Below are 18470 nucleotides of genomic sequence, written 5' to 3'. Positions count from 1 at the left end.
ACAGTTATGACCTGGCCTCTGCATTTAACTTAAATTTCGTCTGAAAATGTACAACACTCACCAAGTCCTTGTCTCTCCTTCTTGCTCTTGACTTTCTGACCAGCTTCCAGCTCGACTGTGGGGGAGGAGGAGGGACCACCAGCTCCGGACAGCTGCTCTTTAGAAGACAGATTCTTGATGTCCTCTGGCACTTCTTCGCTGTCATAGACGCCATCATCTTCCTCCTCTGTGGGATGAAGGATCGATTTAATGGATTGACATCGCGACTGCACTTCAATACTCAGAGGGCATCGGAGGCAATTACTGTAAAAGCACTGTGATGACTCTTCTCACTGTATGATTTGCTCGATACTTAGCAAAGTTCACATTATGTGAGTCAAATGTGGCTATAGTTGTCACCGCCTGCAGGAACTGTGACAGTCACTAAGAGCAAAGCATTGACAGGTTTGACCACTAGGCTTTCACTGACCATCCAACAACTAGCTGCCCCACCTCTTTTTTTCCCCACAACCGCAAACGCACCTACACACACCCACGCCCATGCTCATGCTCAAGAGTCACAGATCTCTATTGGCAATAGCCCACTGTAGACAGCATGTCTCACATAGAGCAGAGATGGCACAGTAGCAACAGTGTCGAGTGTCAACACAGTGCCAACACACTTGTCACTTACAGGGCACTCGTCAACACTCTCGCATGCCTGTGAAATGTGAAAAGGATAACTTTCAGGGTAATTAACACAGCGCCAACAACAAGGCTCAGCTGAACCGCAGGATTAGCTCACATTAACATTCAGATGCTTCGGCTTCGTACTCCCTTCGCTCACTCATACACCATTATTTCTTGTAAGTGCTGATAAAAGCCATGGAGCAGGTCTGGACTGGGGTTTGGACTGCCCCCTTTTTTGCCCACAGGGTGTGACATTCTAAAACCAGTGCAATGGCAGCTCACACTGCAGCTCAGGTTTTGGGGAGACATGCCTGAAGAGAAGTCGTTAATATTTTTAACGGCGTGACAGACGAGCAGGGATGTCGGGGGTCCACTAGTCGACATGGTGGGATACATCTCATTCCCTCTGCGGATAGGCCATAACTCACCCAGCTCGGACACTTCGCTGTCCAAGGGAGAGATGTCCTTCGCTGTTGTCTCCTGCCTGCTGCCAGGCAAGGCCACGTTGGGCAGCATCTGTGGTGCACGAGGCTCCAGGTGAGACGAGGTTGGACCCAGGCTGACCTTTGCCTTCCGCCCTCTTCGCATCATTACGCGCTGACCTTCTGAACTCTGACTCACTCCTGTCTCAGCGCTCCCTGTTTGACAGGACCACAAAAAGTGAATCAAAAAACAACAATTAACCAGGGAATTACCGCCACAGATCTCTGCTATTGCTTCAATGGGAGAAGACAATGGGATGATGGGACAAGACTACATTTTGTTTGATTGACTGCTGTAGCAATTGTTCTGAAGGACAAATCATATCCATGGAAAAATTATGCAAGCCCATTCTGTTCACTTCAAATAATTAATTAGGATGACAATATGATAATTGCTTTCCTAGCCATCCATTACTTTGTCATGCTTGTGTAACATTTCCAGCATTTTGTTTATGGTAATGTTTTCATCTGCAACTGTTCAGAGGTGACATGGACAATGGCTTTTGCAGTGAGTATACCTGTGTCACTGTGACCTCCTGTCTTGTTGCTATTGGTGTTGTCTGCAGAAGAGCTCGAAGCACCTTTCTCTTGGTGACAAAGCATGCTCTCCACTCTGGAACCACGCTTGGCTTTCGCCTTCTGCTTAAGCTGGACCATCTTGGAGCTCAGCAGTCTTGGCCTGCCTCTCTGCCTACTTGGAACCTTCAACTGGAAAAAAAAACAAAAAAAAAAAACAAAAGAAAAAGCAAAGAAAGAGAATGAGGAAGGGATTGAAGTTGGGATTTAATGTGAAACGTGCCCTTGGGAATCTATTATGAGCCTCTTGTCCTTACTATACTAATAGAGTCTAAATATATGTACTACACTTTGCTTCACTATTTAACTTTTTTTAAACCACTGACCAGACTGTAGCTCCTTAGGGTAACTCTGCAGTGATGATCCACTCACCTGCGTGCCACTGATGTGATGGTAGGTGCTGTTGGCCATCTTCTTCCTCTTCCTGTGTTTGTCCCCGCCTCCAGACAGCTCCTCATCTGCAGCCAGCATGCCCGGCCCCGCTCCCGTCGACCTGTCCATCACAACAGAGAGAATTCATGAGCGGAGTAGGGAGCAGGGGATGAAAAGGAGAGATCAGAGGGGAGTGGAGGGCTTGCCTTCCCTCTTCGTGGCTTTCTAATAACCCTCTTTTCAGCCTTTGATGAATGGAGAGGCAGGGGCCTCTTTCCCTGCCGCATGCTTGAAAAATTGGGATCTGACGGCAAACCGAGAAATATCCGAGTGAAGTGCTGGTTAAGCAACCTCCCACTCATAATTTTGTTTGTTCTTTTTTTCCCTCTTGTTTCTCCCTCTGCCTATTTTCTCACTCTTTTCTCATTCGGCACCAATGGTTTTAGGGCACTGGATTCCGGCATTACATTAATACAAACCCCTCTCTCTCTTATTACCATATCAATGCATCTCTTCCCATACAAAGGAGCACAATTCAGTGGCCTTCGGGAGGGCTACTGAGAGTGAGCGAGTGAGTGTGTGTATGTGTGTGTGTATGTCTGCCAGCCATCTAGCAGACCTATTAAATTGAAATTGGGTTGAGCTTACACACACTCCATGCGGCCCATGGCTGGGCTCTCGTTTTGCTGTGTGCGAGTGTCAGCATTTTTCCCCCTGAGCTGCAAACAGCCACTTCAAAATCGCCACAGGCTCGTCTTAGTCACCGCTCAGAGGGGCGGGGCTGCCGTCAGCCTGCCCGTCAGTCATGCTGGAATGATTGGCAGGCTGGTGTCAGAGGCTATAGTGGCGTGTGGTTGGTGAATGCCATGCCCCCATGTCTTAGCGACTGCTGGCACAGTGACAAAGCAGACACCTCAGCAGTGCTCCATGCAAGAGCTCCATCTGTATTCCACACACCGAATGTGGAGTGTAGCCTTATTTACACTCCTCAACAGCCTAAGAAAGAATTTCGACTACTACTTTTCTTGCTTTCGTGTGCTGTTAGCATGGTTAAATTCCTGATAAAATTTGTACACAAAGGCCCTTTCAAGGCATAACTGCAAATGGGAATTTAAAACCTTTAACCTTTCATCATGGTGGAGAAAAGAATGCTTGCAGTGGTCAATGACAGGTAATTCTTTATCTCCCAAAATCTATTTATTTTTAGTGGTCTCGGATTAGGTAAGACATTTTGTAGAACTGGTTGCATATTCAAAAAATTGTGGTTGCAAGTATCAAAACAGACAGCAAAAATCAGACAAGCTAACTTGCTAAATGGGTTTCTGACAACAAAGCATTGAAACAAGAAGATAATGTTAGCCAACTGTATTACCATGTTTCTGACTACAAAACACGCAACAAAAACACGTACATCAGACAAGCTAAGTAGGTAGGTTCTGACTACACTGCACTCAAAAAGATATATCAGGCAAGGCAACAAGCTAACCATAGTTCTAACTAAACTTTACATAAATTATAGATCAGACCAGCTAACTAATTAACCATGTTTCTGACTACAACGCATTTGGAGAAAACAGATGAGTTTAACTAGCTAACCAGTTTCTGACTAAATCACTTGAAAAAAACTAGCTAGCTAATGTTTGTCCTTGCAATAAGAAAAATGATTGAACCAAATTTTGGTCACTGACTACAAAGCAGTTAAAGGCATATTGCTAACTACAAAGCAATTAAATACACATGACTATCCAACAAACAAGAGAAGGACATGCAGAGATATTTGGAACACGTCTCTAGTTTGGCCCTGCACACTAAGTCCTGGGGAACAGGACAATAGAAAGAGAATGCATGCATGAAGACGTATGGACAGATATACTCCTAGTTCAAACACACAGACAGAGCCACACTCACTCACACACACATGGCCCAAAAGAGCACAGCATCGGCTGTGTTGCGCTTCGCTCTTCCGCTCAGCTGTCTTAGTGCTGGCTGGCTGCCCTTTACCCTGGCCAGTGCTGTCAGAAGGCATCAGTGTCCTGTGTACCCAAAAAAAACCCACGCCCCCCAGCACTGCTACAAAGAGCCTCCGCCAGGCCCTCAGAAAGAATGGGGGACTGGATGGAGTGGGGGGGTGGTGGAGGCTGCCTGCAGAGAGAGCCAGGAGATTCATGGCCAGGACAGATGGGTGGGGGGGAGTGAGGGGAGGTAGAGCAAGTAGCACAGTCCAAAAAACTCAGTAGGGAAGCTTTATTTTGCGCACAAGAACTTCCTTCTGTAAAACAGAGCCAGAGCATGTGTTAACAGTAGCTGATAATTCCACTACTGAAAAAATAAGAATTTTAGGATAAACCTAATTCAAAAGGACAGAATAGAGAACAGGATGCAAAAACACCTGCATGTGACGTTGCCCGACCCACACAGACACACAGCAATCTGCATCATCAGTTCTCTGTCTGAAAGATACCAAGATGGCCCTTCCCCCACACCATGCCAAAGAAAGAGCAGAGAAGGGTACAGAAAGAAGAGTGGAGAACAGAGACGTGAGAAAGAGATTCGGCATACAACTAGAATGGAAACGAGAGAAGAGTAAATGAAATAGAAAGAGATAGTAAGAGAGTATGGAGAGATAATGATACTCACAGAGTGAGAGAGAGAATGCAAGAGAGAGAGAGAGAGAGAGAGAGAGAGAGAGAGAGAGAGAGAGAGAGAGCAGTCCTAAGGGAGTCTGTTGGCTGACCTGAGCTGCAGGGCTGGATCGATAGACACTAACCTCTATCGACCCGCCACCGCACTCAGCATAGATGCAACCATCTAGCCCTGATACCCAACCCAGGTACACCATCACCCCCCAACTGCACTGGTAGGGACCCCATAAAACAACTCTCCAATAAGTCCAGCACATACACTGCTCCTATTTTTTTGCTCATCACAGCATTGTCATAACCTGGTTAGCCCCCTTTTTTATAAACACTAGCAGCCTTTGGGATGTGAGATGTAAATTAGAATTATATAAATACAGTACTGTGGAGAGACTCTTCAAACTGCACAACCTGTTGTCTTGTAAGCAAGGATCTTAAAAATGGATAAACTTCACCTCCAACTTTCTCATTGGCTCATTGGCTGTAGTCCCTGCACTAACTTCCACTCACAACACTTTTCACACATTTGTCAGGGGCTTGCAAGGCCTTAGCGGTCACTCGGCAAGCTAAGAGTTGCCTCCAACTTTTGTCGCCGTATTCCAAAAAATTATGAAATCTGAAAATCAGGGCGAAAATCATATAGTATGAACCTGACATGCAGGTAAACATACATAGAGTAAAAAGTAACACGAGTGGCTCACTTTGAGGTATATATAAATAAATCTAAATTAATATGTCATTATTGCTTATTGACAGAATAAGCAAAAACACTATACCAGTAATCTTTCAGCAAGACTCTTAACGCTGCGTTCCGTTACATAATTAAATAACAAATGCCACAAATGCTAATATATCTTGAAATGACACCCACCATCATTTTCACACCCTTCACTGTACAATGCAGTACAGTGCACCTCTCTACATCACTTTTCTTCCTCCCTTCATTTTTTCCTATCGCTTTCTCTCAGCACAGGCATGTTGCTCTCCAGCCCCACTGTGGCCATTAGGGGCCAGAAAGAGGCTTTTCCTTATCTAAAGAAGAAAAAAGAGAAAGGAGCTTTGCTCAGAGCAAGGAAAGGATTCTCTCCTTGACACAAAGTGCATCTGTATTCCATGTCCGCTACATTTGAATACAGCACCGGGCATCTAAACCCACCCCACCAACCCCCCACTGCCACGAGAGAGCAGGTCGCCGTGGAAACTCGAGCGTAACCTGACACTGGCCCTGGAGCGAGCTTCGCTGGCTGATTGTTTGGGCTAGGTGAGGGCCGTAGCGGGGCTGCCTATTAAAGCCCAGTGTGTGAGCAGAGCTGACAGAAACGGCCTTCCCCCCGCCCTGCCTGTCGCCACCCGACGACGACCTCCTGACCTCCTGAACCTTGACGACCCCCCCCCCAGCCCCTGTGTCAAACCCGAGTCACATTCCTGCTGTTAGCAGCCGAGAGATTGGGAGCAGAGAACCAGTGTGTATTTGTGTGTGTGTGCAGAAAGTGAGGGGGGTGTCTCAGACACACTGCCGGAGAATTCACAGCCCCCTAATTACAAAGGCCCTTCTCCTAAGAGAGGTCAGGATTACACAGTAATGCCATTCAGAGCAGCGGATTGATTAGAGAGAGAGAGAAAGAGAGAGAGAGAGAAAGAAGGAGAACAAGACTGGGAGAGAATGGCAGTGGCAGTGTGCAGTAGGAGCAGCACCTCTTCAAGGAGGGGTGATCAAGTTCCTGAAGTTCCAGCTTGCTACGATATTTATGATTTTCAGACCAAAAGAGCTGTGTGACTAAAAGTACTGTGAACATTTACACATGGTTGTTTCCTACCTTATTAAAGGCATAGGCCTATACACATGTTCCACATGTATTATATATTTATATACAGTATATATACTATATATACACTATATTATATACAGTATATATGTAAGAAACTATGTCTTAGGAATTAAATCTGAGTCTAACCCAAAATTGAACCCTATCTGAAGCATTTAAGGCTTCCAAAGACATCACAAGTTATTGAAGTTATGAAGTGCTCATGAAATCACTGCCTGATGCCTGAGACACTGTTTAACATCAATTTTGAGATGCTTTTGGGTTAAAGCATACTTTTTAATTCTGTTCATGGCAGAGGGGTACACCTGTAGGGTGTTATAAGGCAAAACTGTCCACAAAGAAAAACACTACTTCCCATTATTCCCAAAATCACATGTGAAATTCAGAAGACACACGTCTGTTTAGGTTTAGATAAAATGGTTTCATTTGCAGGGTAGATATTGTGACATCAGGTTTCCATCGTCTGAATTAGGCCGCATTTTTCGATGGAAAATCAATGGAAATCCCCTTTAAGCATACGAATAGAAGATATTGTCCCAGTATGCAGTGAGTGAGGGGATATCACAGTCCTGTGCGAGTCACATGACAGCCATGCTCCTTAGATTTAAGCTTGGTGGCAAGGGCATGACGACCTGTCAGCACTCCTAACCTCTCTTTAAGACCTCTGACCTCTTACAGCCGCTGCCTGCAACACTCTGCCTGGGGACACAACCCTCCGAGAGGGAGAGAAAGAGAAAGAGAAAGAGAGACACACACACACACAGATTCCACAGTAGAAAAATATTATGCCCTATTACAGTCAATAAAATTGTCCTGCTTTCTATAATCCTCAGTGCACACGATAAGGCCACCGTTTACCGTTAGATTACGCAACAATATCGGATTTTGTTTGACATGAAAAATACACAAACAGCACACACAAACCATAAACAGAAAGCCAGCGCTCTGATGTGCTCCCCTCTCCCCTTCAGGCACTCCAAAAACAGGACTTTACGACTCTGATAAATTCCAGTGGCAGGAAGTTGTCATTTGTTTTATTTGGCGGAGGGCATTATTAATGGCGTGGATAAATGCGGAGTGGGTAAAGCATGTGTAATTAAGCTCCAGTCTCCCGCTTCTCATTAGAGCTCCACTAATCAGCCTGGCCCATAATAAAACAGGAGTTTTCTTAATCAGGTAGGGTAAACTGGTTTGACCGACTTTATCAAAACGTCTGAGTTCTGGAGTAAACAGAGGTGCATCTCAGGAGAGAAAGCACATTCATCATGGTGATAACTTCCTGCTCCGACTTTGTGCAGGCATTTGGACACTTCGTTTTATCAAATTAATATCGTTGGCGCGACAGGGGTTAGGAGGACGCGCAACACTTGTAGATAATCAATGGAAGATATAAATATGATTAATGGAGGGCTCTTTGCACTGATTAAGCACTTAGTCTGCCTCGTTTAAACTGATACCAGCCTTTGAGCCTCATTTACTTACACACAATGAATGGCAGAAATGGCACCAGCAAGCGGTGTTTACCGCATCAACTGGATGCAGCAATCCACACACACAAGCACACACACACTCAGCAGCCTTAAATGTCGAGAGCTTGGTTGGCGGCAGGAGATCTCTGGAAGATCTTAGCTGGGCTAGTTATTACTGATCTCAAAGCAGTTCAGTAAGACCTTTAATTCACCATTCATTCTCTCTGTGGAGAATCAGCTCATTTCTACTGCTACACTCAGACAAGCCCCTCAGAGCAGAAACTGCTGGCCTGCATATGACACAACTTGGACAACAAGAGCATTTATGTGAAGAAATGCTCAAAAGCAATATAACCCATTGAATAACTACAAAACTTACATAGCGGTTTCACAGTTACCAAATAATTCATAATTCGTACAAATAATAAGCCTAGGCACGTCTAGTTGTGGTGAATTTTGTGCTGTGCAGTAAAATGTAGTTAAATTAATCAGCATGCAGAATGAGTTATCTGTGTTTTTCAGCACTCTATACAAGAAGTATGATGCTGTCCCTATTGTTGTATACACTGCAATAGTTCCCAGGCAAACATAAGCACATAATCAGAGTTGAATTCAGGTTGAAAAGTGCGCATTATAGATTTGTTTAATCAGAGTAACAATAAAAGGCACGTTCTGAATGACACCTGCTGTCCTTCACATGTCACAATTTTATGATGATATAAATGGCCTAAAGTTACTTGACTGGTTTCATATGTACAGTATGAGCTTTTAATGCTGAAAGGCAGAATTACAGTTTAATGCTTAGAAGTTCCATACTAGAAAAACTTGCATAATAACACAATTACTTGCAGTCACAATTGTTCACTGTGGTGGTGACGGGGACCAGACGTCTGAAGCGTTAAAGGCCTCCAAAAACCACATCACGTTAGTACACTAAATGGTTATGAATTCACTTCCTGATGCCTGAGCCACTGTTTAACACCAGGTTTGAGAAGCTTTCAGCCTTCAGCATACAAATTCATTTTGTTATGTTCCATTGTATTCCTTTTCAGTTATTTATTTCTTCTTATTATTTCATTACCAGCTATCCTTTATCTCTTGACAAAGGACCATGATCATAGAAATGGTCCAAAGTTACTTACTGAGAGAGAACGGTTCTATTGATTTCTGTGGAATAGTAAAAAAAAAAGCTTTTGGCTTCCACTGTAAAGTTACTTGTTTGTACATACAAAGTTTTGTTCCACATCAATAGTGACAACAAAACAATTATATGCTATAACAGAACTGAGCAATCAGGTTATTAAAGGACAAGATCAGATAAAAGGCAGTAATTGTCATGTTTTTGGCTCAGGATCAAACTGAGAAGAGCTGAGTTTGTGATTTGTCTTCTTCAAACTCCTTTCATTTATTTTCCATCACTCACTCCCTCACTCCCTCACTGTTTTTCTCACACACAGGTTACGACACACACAAGAGCCACTCACTTGACCCTCTTGAGGGTATCTGTAGGGGCAGGGGGTCCAAGAGTGGGCTTGCGTTTCCGTGGCCTACCCGGGCCTCGACGGGCTGGGCTTCTTGAGGTATCCTCTTTTCTGTGAGAAGAACACACACACACGCACACACACACAAACACAGACACACGCACACAGGTCCACAGCTTGTCAGTCACTCTAATTCACGCTAATGATGTTGTATAGAGGGAAACACTAAGCTGGCCTAATTGCTAGTGTGGCCAGGGGAAGGGGCTTAAGCTGGCATGGGGGTTTTAACCCGCTGGTCAATGGCTTAAGTAAAGAGGACGCTGCACATGCTGGGTGGTCTTAGCTGTTGAGATTCTGAGTGGAGAGAGAAAGAGAGAAAGGCCTGGAAAGTGCCTAGAAGAGTGAATGTGTGTGTGTGTGTGCGCCCTCACACTACAGATCGGGAGGTGGTTGTGTACTCTTGTGTGCGTGACAGTGTATGCGTGTGTGTGTGCTTGCGTGAGGGTGGTCCGTAGCTCACTCACTGGTGGTCATGTTTTCTCTGTAGCTTGGCCAGCTCTTTCTGTTTCTCCTTATAGCGCCGCTGCAGCTCGGCCAGCCGCACTCTCATCGCTAACTCCTCCCTATCCAGCGTCTCCATGATGCTCTTCACTGGACATACCTGCAAAACCCATCCACACATACACCCAGCACAGCGTCAGCCAACCCTCAAGCATTGGTAACATCAGCAAATTTGGTTCGTCTGAAAAATGGTCTGTCTTTCCGTGCAGAACCAGACTTAAGTATAACATTAAAAAACCTTCTTCTTCCTGATGACTGAGACTTATGACTCATCATTGATTTCTTACATTAATTACAAATTAATTACATATTTTCAGATTTTATGTAACATAATTGAATTTTATATTGGCAAGTGGAAGTCTGTGCCTTTATGGGTGTCAAGCAGTATCATTTACCAGTAAGAAGAAAGTTCTCTTTACATTTTTGTAGGCATTTCAGTGTATAAGAATATGTGAAATCTAGTCTACTGCAGTTTTTTTTTCATAAACATTGTCCTATTTTTATGTTGAGTCAAGATTTAATTTACATTTTTCACTTTATTAGACTCACAAGACTAAAGTCATGTGATCAGACTGCGTTTGGGACATACACACACTGATTTATGTGAATCTATTTTATGGCAGGCTTGCCAAGCCTTCAGATCATCTCTTAGCCCATCACAGAAAACAACTTTCCCCCTCACTGCTTTTCACTGTGACTGTGTGTATATTTAACAGTATTTAACCATCAAATACAGTAAGAATAATGAAAAATGTTTTGGAATCTATTTAGAAATAATTATCATAACTGCCAGATGAATGCAGCACAATTCAAAATATAAATTAACTGCTGTTATTGTTAATGATTTTATTGGTAAAAATGTATCACATGGGCATCAGTGAATTTACAGTTTGGATATCGTACATAATCCTGTGGAGGACACCTATATTTAAATTGACAGAATTTCCTGGCAGTCGCTCTTCACATTCCGTCAATATCTTATGATGAATGGACCAAGAGACTGAAAGTTTTTTTTAATTTCATATATATATATATATATATATATATATATATATGTACTTTATGTAGACTAACACTATATATATAAGCTGACCATAAATGGGGTTTTACATGCCTTATTGAAAGCCTGTTACAGTATGAACACATGAACACAGCAATGTGAAAAAGAAAACAGAATAAACGAAGCAAGTCTGGGAACATAGAAAAACATATTCCATGTTATGTCATACCGGTTCGTGTCGTGGCATCCATTTGCACTTTTTGCGCAGGTTAAATGTTCGGCGTAGGGGTGGGACTAAGCCTGTTGTGGACGGAGTCAGCTCCAGAGCCCGTGCAGCTGCCAGGGTTGCCAAACTCTCCAGGTCAAAGGTCAACCGCTCTTCTCCTGCAGGAACACCCAAATAATAACATGCAAAAAGTACCTTATAAATATCCCTACTGCAGCAAAACAGCACGACTTACAATCAATGTGTCTGCTTAAGTGTGTGTTCAATAGGAAAGGTTAGTTAGTGCACAGAGCAGGAAGTGTGCAGGCTCTAACAAGACAGTGGCCTCCAGCTGCATGGAAAATGTTTGCACTCGTCTTCCTTTCTTTTGTACCCTTCTGCTCTGTCCGACAGTGGCAAAACCAAACCACTCTCCTTCCTTTTGACATGCAAAACAAAGCTCTCTCTCCTGTTTACTCTATCTATATATGTCCAAATGTCTGTAAAAAACCCTTGCTGACACAGATGTGTAAATGCACACATACAGCTTGTCTAGTCTTTGACGAACGTATTACCAATAGAATAGGACTCTATGGAGCAGATAAACATCAACCTTTTGGCAGCATATCTAAACTGAGGCATAAGCTAAAGCCCCCAGCATTGAGAACTGAGAACTTGAGAATTCTCTGGAATGAGGGTGCTCTATGCAATACTTTTAGGATGAGTTGGGGAGTTGGGGATGAGATGGGATGGTAATCATCCAACATCCTGAGCTCGCTAATGCTCTTGTGACTGAATGTAATCCATTTCTTGAAGCAATGCTCCAGAATCTAGTAAAAAGTTTCCGTACCAACAGTAGAAACAGTAAACAGTAAAAAAAAGAAAAAGAAAAAAAAGGACAAACTGTTTGATCGCCCTTAATTTCAGAGCAATTGAGCAGGTATATATATATATATATATATATATATATACACACACACACACACACACACACACACACACACACACACATATATATAGTGTGTGTGTTCTCCCTCACACTTTAACAACTGACTTGGTAAGGCAGCTCTATGTTTCATGCAAATAAACTTGAGAGAAACAAAGTGAGTACATGAGTGTTGAGAAAGGGAAGGGAGGTGGGTAGAGAGCAAGAGAAAGAGAGAAAGAAAGAGTGAGAGAGAAAGAGAGAAAGATTGTGTATGTAGGTAGAGAGCAAAATAGAGAGCAAACAGCCTCTGAGCACGTAGTTGTTTCCTGCCGGCACCTTGTGCTTTCAGACGCTGAATGAGCGATGATGATAGCTATTAACCAGAGAGCTTATCTCTGTACACGAGGCCTAGACGCCAGGAGCCATGTTACACAAAGAGAGAGAGCAAGAGAGAGAGAGGGAGAGAGAGAGAGATGAAGAAGAAGGGGGAGATTTCTCTACATTTATCTCTGTCATTAGGGCAGGCCACACGCTCACAGCCTCCACTCAGCAAATGAGCCTTGAATATTCATGACAGCCCAAGCTGGCCTGGGGACACTGAGGAGACTGTGGATGCATTTTGTATGTGTGTGTGTGTGTGTGTGTGTGTGTGTGTGTGAGTGTGTGTTTGTGTGTGTGAGTGAGAGAGAGACAGCTCGTAGTGTTACAGCAACACAGAATAAGACAGAATTGCAGTGTACCCTGCAAGCAGCACAGTGAGAAAGAGTAAGGAGGGAGAGAGAGAGAAAGAGAGAGAGAGAGAGAGAGAGAGAGAGAGAGAGAGAGAGCAAAGAGAGGAAAGGGGAAGGGGGAGAGAGGGAGGGAGGGGAGGCCAGAGGGTGGTGGGAGGGAGGCAATAAGAGGTAAAGTGTTTATTGAGCCATCTATTTATTCTCAAACATGCCCTCATTACTGACATGGAAAGAATCCAATTTCCTCTACAGAGGGGGAAAACTGGGGAAATGCACTGCACTGGCAGGCTGTTGTAGGAGAGAAACATACAGAAGGTAGAGGTAGAGAAAGGCAAAAAAGGAGAAACAAAACCAGAGAACTAACTGCCTTAACACATCCTTACAGTTCAGACATGGGAGGAGGGGGAAGAGTAGAAGGAAAATAAAATAAATAAATAAAGTAAAGAAAGGAAGAAAGAAAAATGTAAGAAAGAATAAAGAAAGAGAGAAAAAAAGAAAAAAGTAAAAAATAAAGAAAGGAAGGAAATAAAGAATTAATTAAATAAATAATTGAATGAAGAAAGAAAGAAAGAAAGAAAGAAACATGCAAATGTTAAAAGAAAGAAAGCTGAATGTTGAGTTTCGCTATCCTGAGGGGGATCTTTGGTTTCCTGGGGGTCTCAGGTATCCCATCTTTCTGACATCACTATGCCAGTTATAGCCGTGTGGTGGTCAGGCTGAAATCAATCTAGACCCTTTATACCAATCAGACCACCAAGACCGTCCATGCCAGCTACTACTCGCACAACCCAACGGCAGCTGGATACGAGAAGTGAGAAGGACAGGAAGACACAGGGAGTAAAGAGCTGCGAGGCAGGAGAAGACAGGTAAATAAGGAATTTACTGGTGTCAACAACTGACACCAAAACTCGTTGGATTTTTTTGGGAATGTGCAAACATCTGCAAAAGTAAGCATTTCACAGTTATGGATCTTACCACACTTACACAGTACTGACCAACCAGAATGAATGAAATAAGTGTGTTTACAGAGGAAGGAGGGGTGTAAGACAAATGGGGATGGTGATGGTTCAGAGGTTGAGACTGTAGAAGTTGATCTATCAACAATTGTTAACTATTGTTAATTGTTAAGTTCTCGCTCTGTTTTGTAGACACCTTTATACACAATATGCACCTGATGGTTTTACAAATCTTTCCACTACAAAACATTAATGCCACAGATAGCAGTGTACAGTGTTGAATACACATACTGTACAGTACTGCACATATAAGGGCTGATTACTCAATAGTGACCAGCAGGAAACCAACAGTAATAAATCTAACTACTGTTGCTACAGTAGAAAGAAACCCAAGTAATACAGCACTTATGAGTAAATGTTATTTGCCACTAAATCTTCAGCCAGTGTGTGGCCGGGACCTGACAGCAGAATACAGGCCGCTCTGTGTATTTTTGCCTCTAGTTTTATAATAATTCAGCGGCAGCCTTTATTAATGACATCTGCCCTACCGCAACACGCTTCATCTACTCTGCTTTTATTAATCTCCACACTCAGGCTCGCTCAGAGAAAAAAATACACAGCGGATTACATCACTTTTTTTAATAGTGGGTCAAAAAACACAAGTGCTCAGACACACACACGCACCTACCGAAAACGCTGCTGAGTGTAAATGCGGCGAGCGCAGAAAGTGTTTTCTTTTTTTGCTGCTTTTTTTCTGCTGTGCCAGATCCTTTTGGGATTCCTTGGCTGCTAGAGGATGTTAGTGTAAATAAAAACATCCTTTGGCAGGGAGGCGCAAAACGCTCCATGGAAAAGCAGCAAGGCTTTAAAGCAGCTCTCACAACAATGGAGGCTAATTAGCCAACAAAAGCAGCGCAATCCTAAGAGGGAAAAGATCAGCTGTTTTTACCATTTCATCAACTTTTCACAGAGGGACGTAGGGAGCTGTGGGAAAGCCAGGGCCTTTTTCCATCTAAAATGAGGCTTATAAAAGTGATCAAACAGGTTGAGGGGCATAGGCAGGGGAGCACTCCCTCAGGATGACTCAGTGGACACGGTCCAATCCAGAAGACCCGGGGGAGCCAGCTATCATTATAGCTGCCTTTTAAGATGGGCTCCAGCCCTTTTAAAAACAGCTCCCCCTCCCTTCACTCTGTCTTAGTTTCTCCCATAGGATGCACTGGACCCCGAAAGGCTGTGGAGCATTTGATCTCTGGGCAGGAAAAGGCAAGAAAGCATTCTAAGTGCGTGAGTGAGTGCTAGATTGTGGATGTGGATGTGTCTGAGCTTATGGATGGATGTGTATGGATTTGGGAGTGTGTGTGTGTGTGTATGTTAGAAGAAAAGCAGGATGGTCATTTAGGAGTATGTCACTGTGGATTTGCGTATGCTATGCATGCGCGTGAGTGTGTGTGTCTGTCCTCTGGTTGGAGGTATATGGAAGGAGTTGAGGGGGGGGCTTTGTTATCTTTCCCTTCCACAAAGGACAGAGAGCTGGCTGGGCTGAAAAGCCCTTTTCGCACCCCTTTTGCGGAGAAGCAAAACAAAATGAAAGACACAGCCGTAGCCCTCCCCTGCTGCCTATATCACAGTGCTACAAGACCGCGCATGCAAAGCACTGATGAGAAATTAAATCATGTGTATGATTGAGTGTGTGAGGCAGTGTTTGCTATTCTGATAAGAAGAAATAGATGGGCTGCTCCGTCTCTGTGCTATACCTGGCTTCTAAAATCAATTCTGCTCTGGACTAACTGAAAATACCCAATACATCTTGGGGCATTACGAAAAAATGCATCTCATCTGATCTGTGTGTGTGTGTGTGTGTATTTGAAAATGCATGTGTGTGTTGTGAATATATGCATTTTATGTATGTGTGGTGTTCCATGCGAAGGGGAGAAATCCATGCTTGTTTGAGTACCTTCACTTATCTGGCTGGTGCCCCTCTCTTGCTGTCGCCTCTGCAGGTCAGCGAGTTCGCTCAGAAGCTCCATGCCATGATGAAGGGGCACCACTGGGGCAGGAACCGTTACCAAGGAAGCCATTTGAGCATCTCGCGTAGCACAGAGGGCTGCAGCAATCAGAAGCTCCAGACTCCAGATGCATGAGCCTGGATACTGGTTACCCAAAGAAGAAGGCTCCAAGCAAGGAGAGCAGGGTGACAAAGACTGGGTGACCTCTTGGAGCTCTACTAAATCAGTAGATGAAGCACATCCTTCATCAGCAGGTATGTCTTGGTCATCCTCAGTGGGCTCCATAGTCTGAAGCTCATGAGAAGTGGTGGTGGAATCCTGGGGAGGTGGTACAGTCGCATCCTCCTGCATTTTAATATCCTCAACTGGAGCTTGGGCCTCCATAACACTGACATGGTCATGAGAGAGTGTGCTTCCTGGGTCTGCTTCTGGTTCCTCCACCAATTGGTCAGGAACAGAACAGGGGGAGTTGGGGGGCTGTTGACATGAAGCTGGACATGGAGAGGCAGGGGTACAGGTAACCACTGTATGTCTCTCGTCCACCGCTTCCTCGGACATTACCACCGCGGATATTATTTTGTCCCTCTGGACCTTCTCCATTTGAGCCTCCACCTGGGAAGTCATTGTCGGAGATTCCACCTTCACGTCCCTCGTTGTGGAAATTGGGAGGGGCTGAGGTGCAGGTTCTGCAGGTTCTGCTTGCTCTGCCTCTAGGTCAGCATGTTCAGCCAACTGGACCTCTTGAGGAGAGGGACCAGCCTTGTAACGAATGGCAGGGTAGGTGTAGCCTGGTGGGAGATCTGAAAAGAAAAATACAAAACAATTAAAATATGAAGCCTTGTAGCCTTGTAAGTGATAACTTTACAGGAGAAGAGAAGAACAGGTTAACTTGGTACTGGGGCATAGCTACAGGTGGGTCTAGGGGACCTAGGCTATGTCACTGCTATGGTAATGTAATTAACTTTTATAAATGCTTACATACAATCCCTTTTTATTAAAATGCAGGGTTCTGCACGGTCTGGCTAATGAAGTTAACTAAGGCTCTACCACTATGACCCCAGCTAATGCTGCTTCGAATCCCGGGTCATGCTGCCTGCCATCAGCAGTGAGAGCAATTGGCCAGCACTGAGAGCAATTGGCCTTACTCTCTCTGGGTGGGTAGATGGCTCGCTCACCCTCTCCCCACATCACATCAGTGTGATGTTGGCCAGCACGGGCATCTGTTAGCCGCTGTATCAGAACTGGGTACCCAGTGCTTTCCTCCAAATGCGTTGATTGCACAATGGCATTGCACCTGCGGCAGTTTGAAAACAGTCAGTAGTTGGTTGTGTGTGTGTGTCGAAGGAGGCCTCCCTGTGCCAGGAGCATTACATTTGAAAGGGGAAGAGTACTAACAGGTGGGTGGGGTAGTTGAAAATTGAAAATGAAAAATTGAGGTGGAACATTGGGTAAAATAAAATAAAATAAAATAAAATCCAACAACAATCCAGGAACTCATAATACATAACATAAACCTTGACATAATTTAAATTTGGCAGTTGCTCTTTAGATTGTGTCAAAATGAGTGGACCAATAGAAATGCTCCAAAATGGCATTTTTGCATTGACTTCCATTGAGTCACAAAGTTACAAAGATGTTTTCCTTCTCTTGTACAGTTGACAATTCAGACATACAAGGGTTTTGCGTGGCAGCAAAGACATACTAGCAATGCATTATCTTTCATTTGTTATAGACATCCCAGTGTGACCTTGCCAGTTAAAGGGGCCACAGCTCCTGCTGTTGAAGTGTAGACTAGTAGAGTAATATATGAAGTATACTCCATCTCCAGTGACAGTGTGTACCATTCAGACACTGCGTCGCATTTATCTATTACCACTCACACATATAATGGAGCCTGTGCCATAAAGACTATGGGGCAGGCGTGAGCAAAATTTCTATGAATACTGAATTATGTTCAAGGGGTTATGGATGCAGGGTGTGTGTGTGTCTGTGTGTGTATATGCGCACTGTTTGGGTGCGAAAGATTGCACACAGGAGTGTTTGCGTATAATTTAGTCTCTGAGTGAGCATGTGTATTCATCTAATTTGGGGTGAGAGGGAAAATGATTGTATGAGTAGCAGTGCATGCATGTCTGTGTGCATGGATGTGTATGCACTGCACATGAGTGTATGTATGTGTGTGTGTGTGTGTGTGCGCGCAAGATCTGCAGCATAGCAGGGTATATTGATGACAGCATGGTGTCTGGATGTGATTGCAGAGCTAGCCCTGTCACCCCAGTGCTGGGTTATTGATGGTATCCATCCGCTCTCCCTGACAAAGCAGCCAGATGAATTCGTATCCTTCCGCCGGCCAGGGCTCAAGGACCCCTGAAGGATAAGAGACCCCTGTCTCCAATCTCTCCCCTGTCTGTCTGTCTCTCATAATAACCCCCCAGCCTTTGCTTTTTCTCACACACATCCACACCCACATCCAGAGAAATATATGAAATCTTAGAGAGGTGCGCACACTGTCTTATAAGCTTGCAGATGGTATATTCACATCAGCACAGAGGAGGGAAACAAACTTACA

General features: G+C 44.1%; 1 protein-coding gene across 2 annotated transcripts in view; it reads right to left on the bottom strand.

Annotated features, from left to right (window-relative positions):
* The window catches only part of bahcc1b (BAH domain and coiled-coil containing 1b), a 99417-nt gene that overhangs the window by 12335 nt on the left and 68612 nt on the right, over nucleotides 1-18470 (bottom strand). For both annotated transcript variants that reach the window (XM_072666689.1, XM_072666690.1), the window contains 8 exons: nucleotides 15850-16701; nucleotides 11302-11456; nucleotides 10036-10172; nucleotides 9515-9622; nucleotides 2100-2220; nucleotides 1670-1859; nucleotides 1098-1307; nucleotides 62-226 (listed from right to left, as the gene is read on the bottom strand). In XM_072666689.1, the coding sequence (XP_072522790.1) occupies nucleotides 62-226; nucleotides 1098-1307; nucleotides 1670-1859; nucleotides 2100-2220; nucleotides 9515-9622; nucleotides 10036-10172; nucleotides 11302-11456; nucleotides 15850-16701 (1938 nt within the window). The remainder of the gene's footprint in view (nucleotides 1-61; nucleotides 227-1097; nucleotides 1308-1669; nucleotides 1860-2099; nucleotides 2221-9514; nucleotides 9623-10035; nucleotides 10173-11301; nucleotides 11457-15849; nucleotides 16702-18470) is intronic.

The sequence above is a fragment of the Salminus brasiliensis genome, chromosome 22 (assembly GCF_030463535.1).
Source record: "Salminus brasiliensis chromosome 22, fSalBra1.hap2, whole genome shotgun sequence".
Taxonomy (NCBI): Eukaryota; Metazoa; Chordata; class Actinopteri; order Characiformes; family Bryconidae; genus Salminus; species Salminus brasiliensis.
Note: the sequence above shows the minus strand (reverse complement) of the source record. Positions and strands in the feature narration are given on the sequence as shown.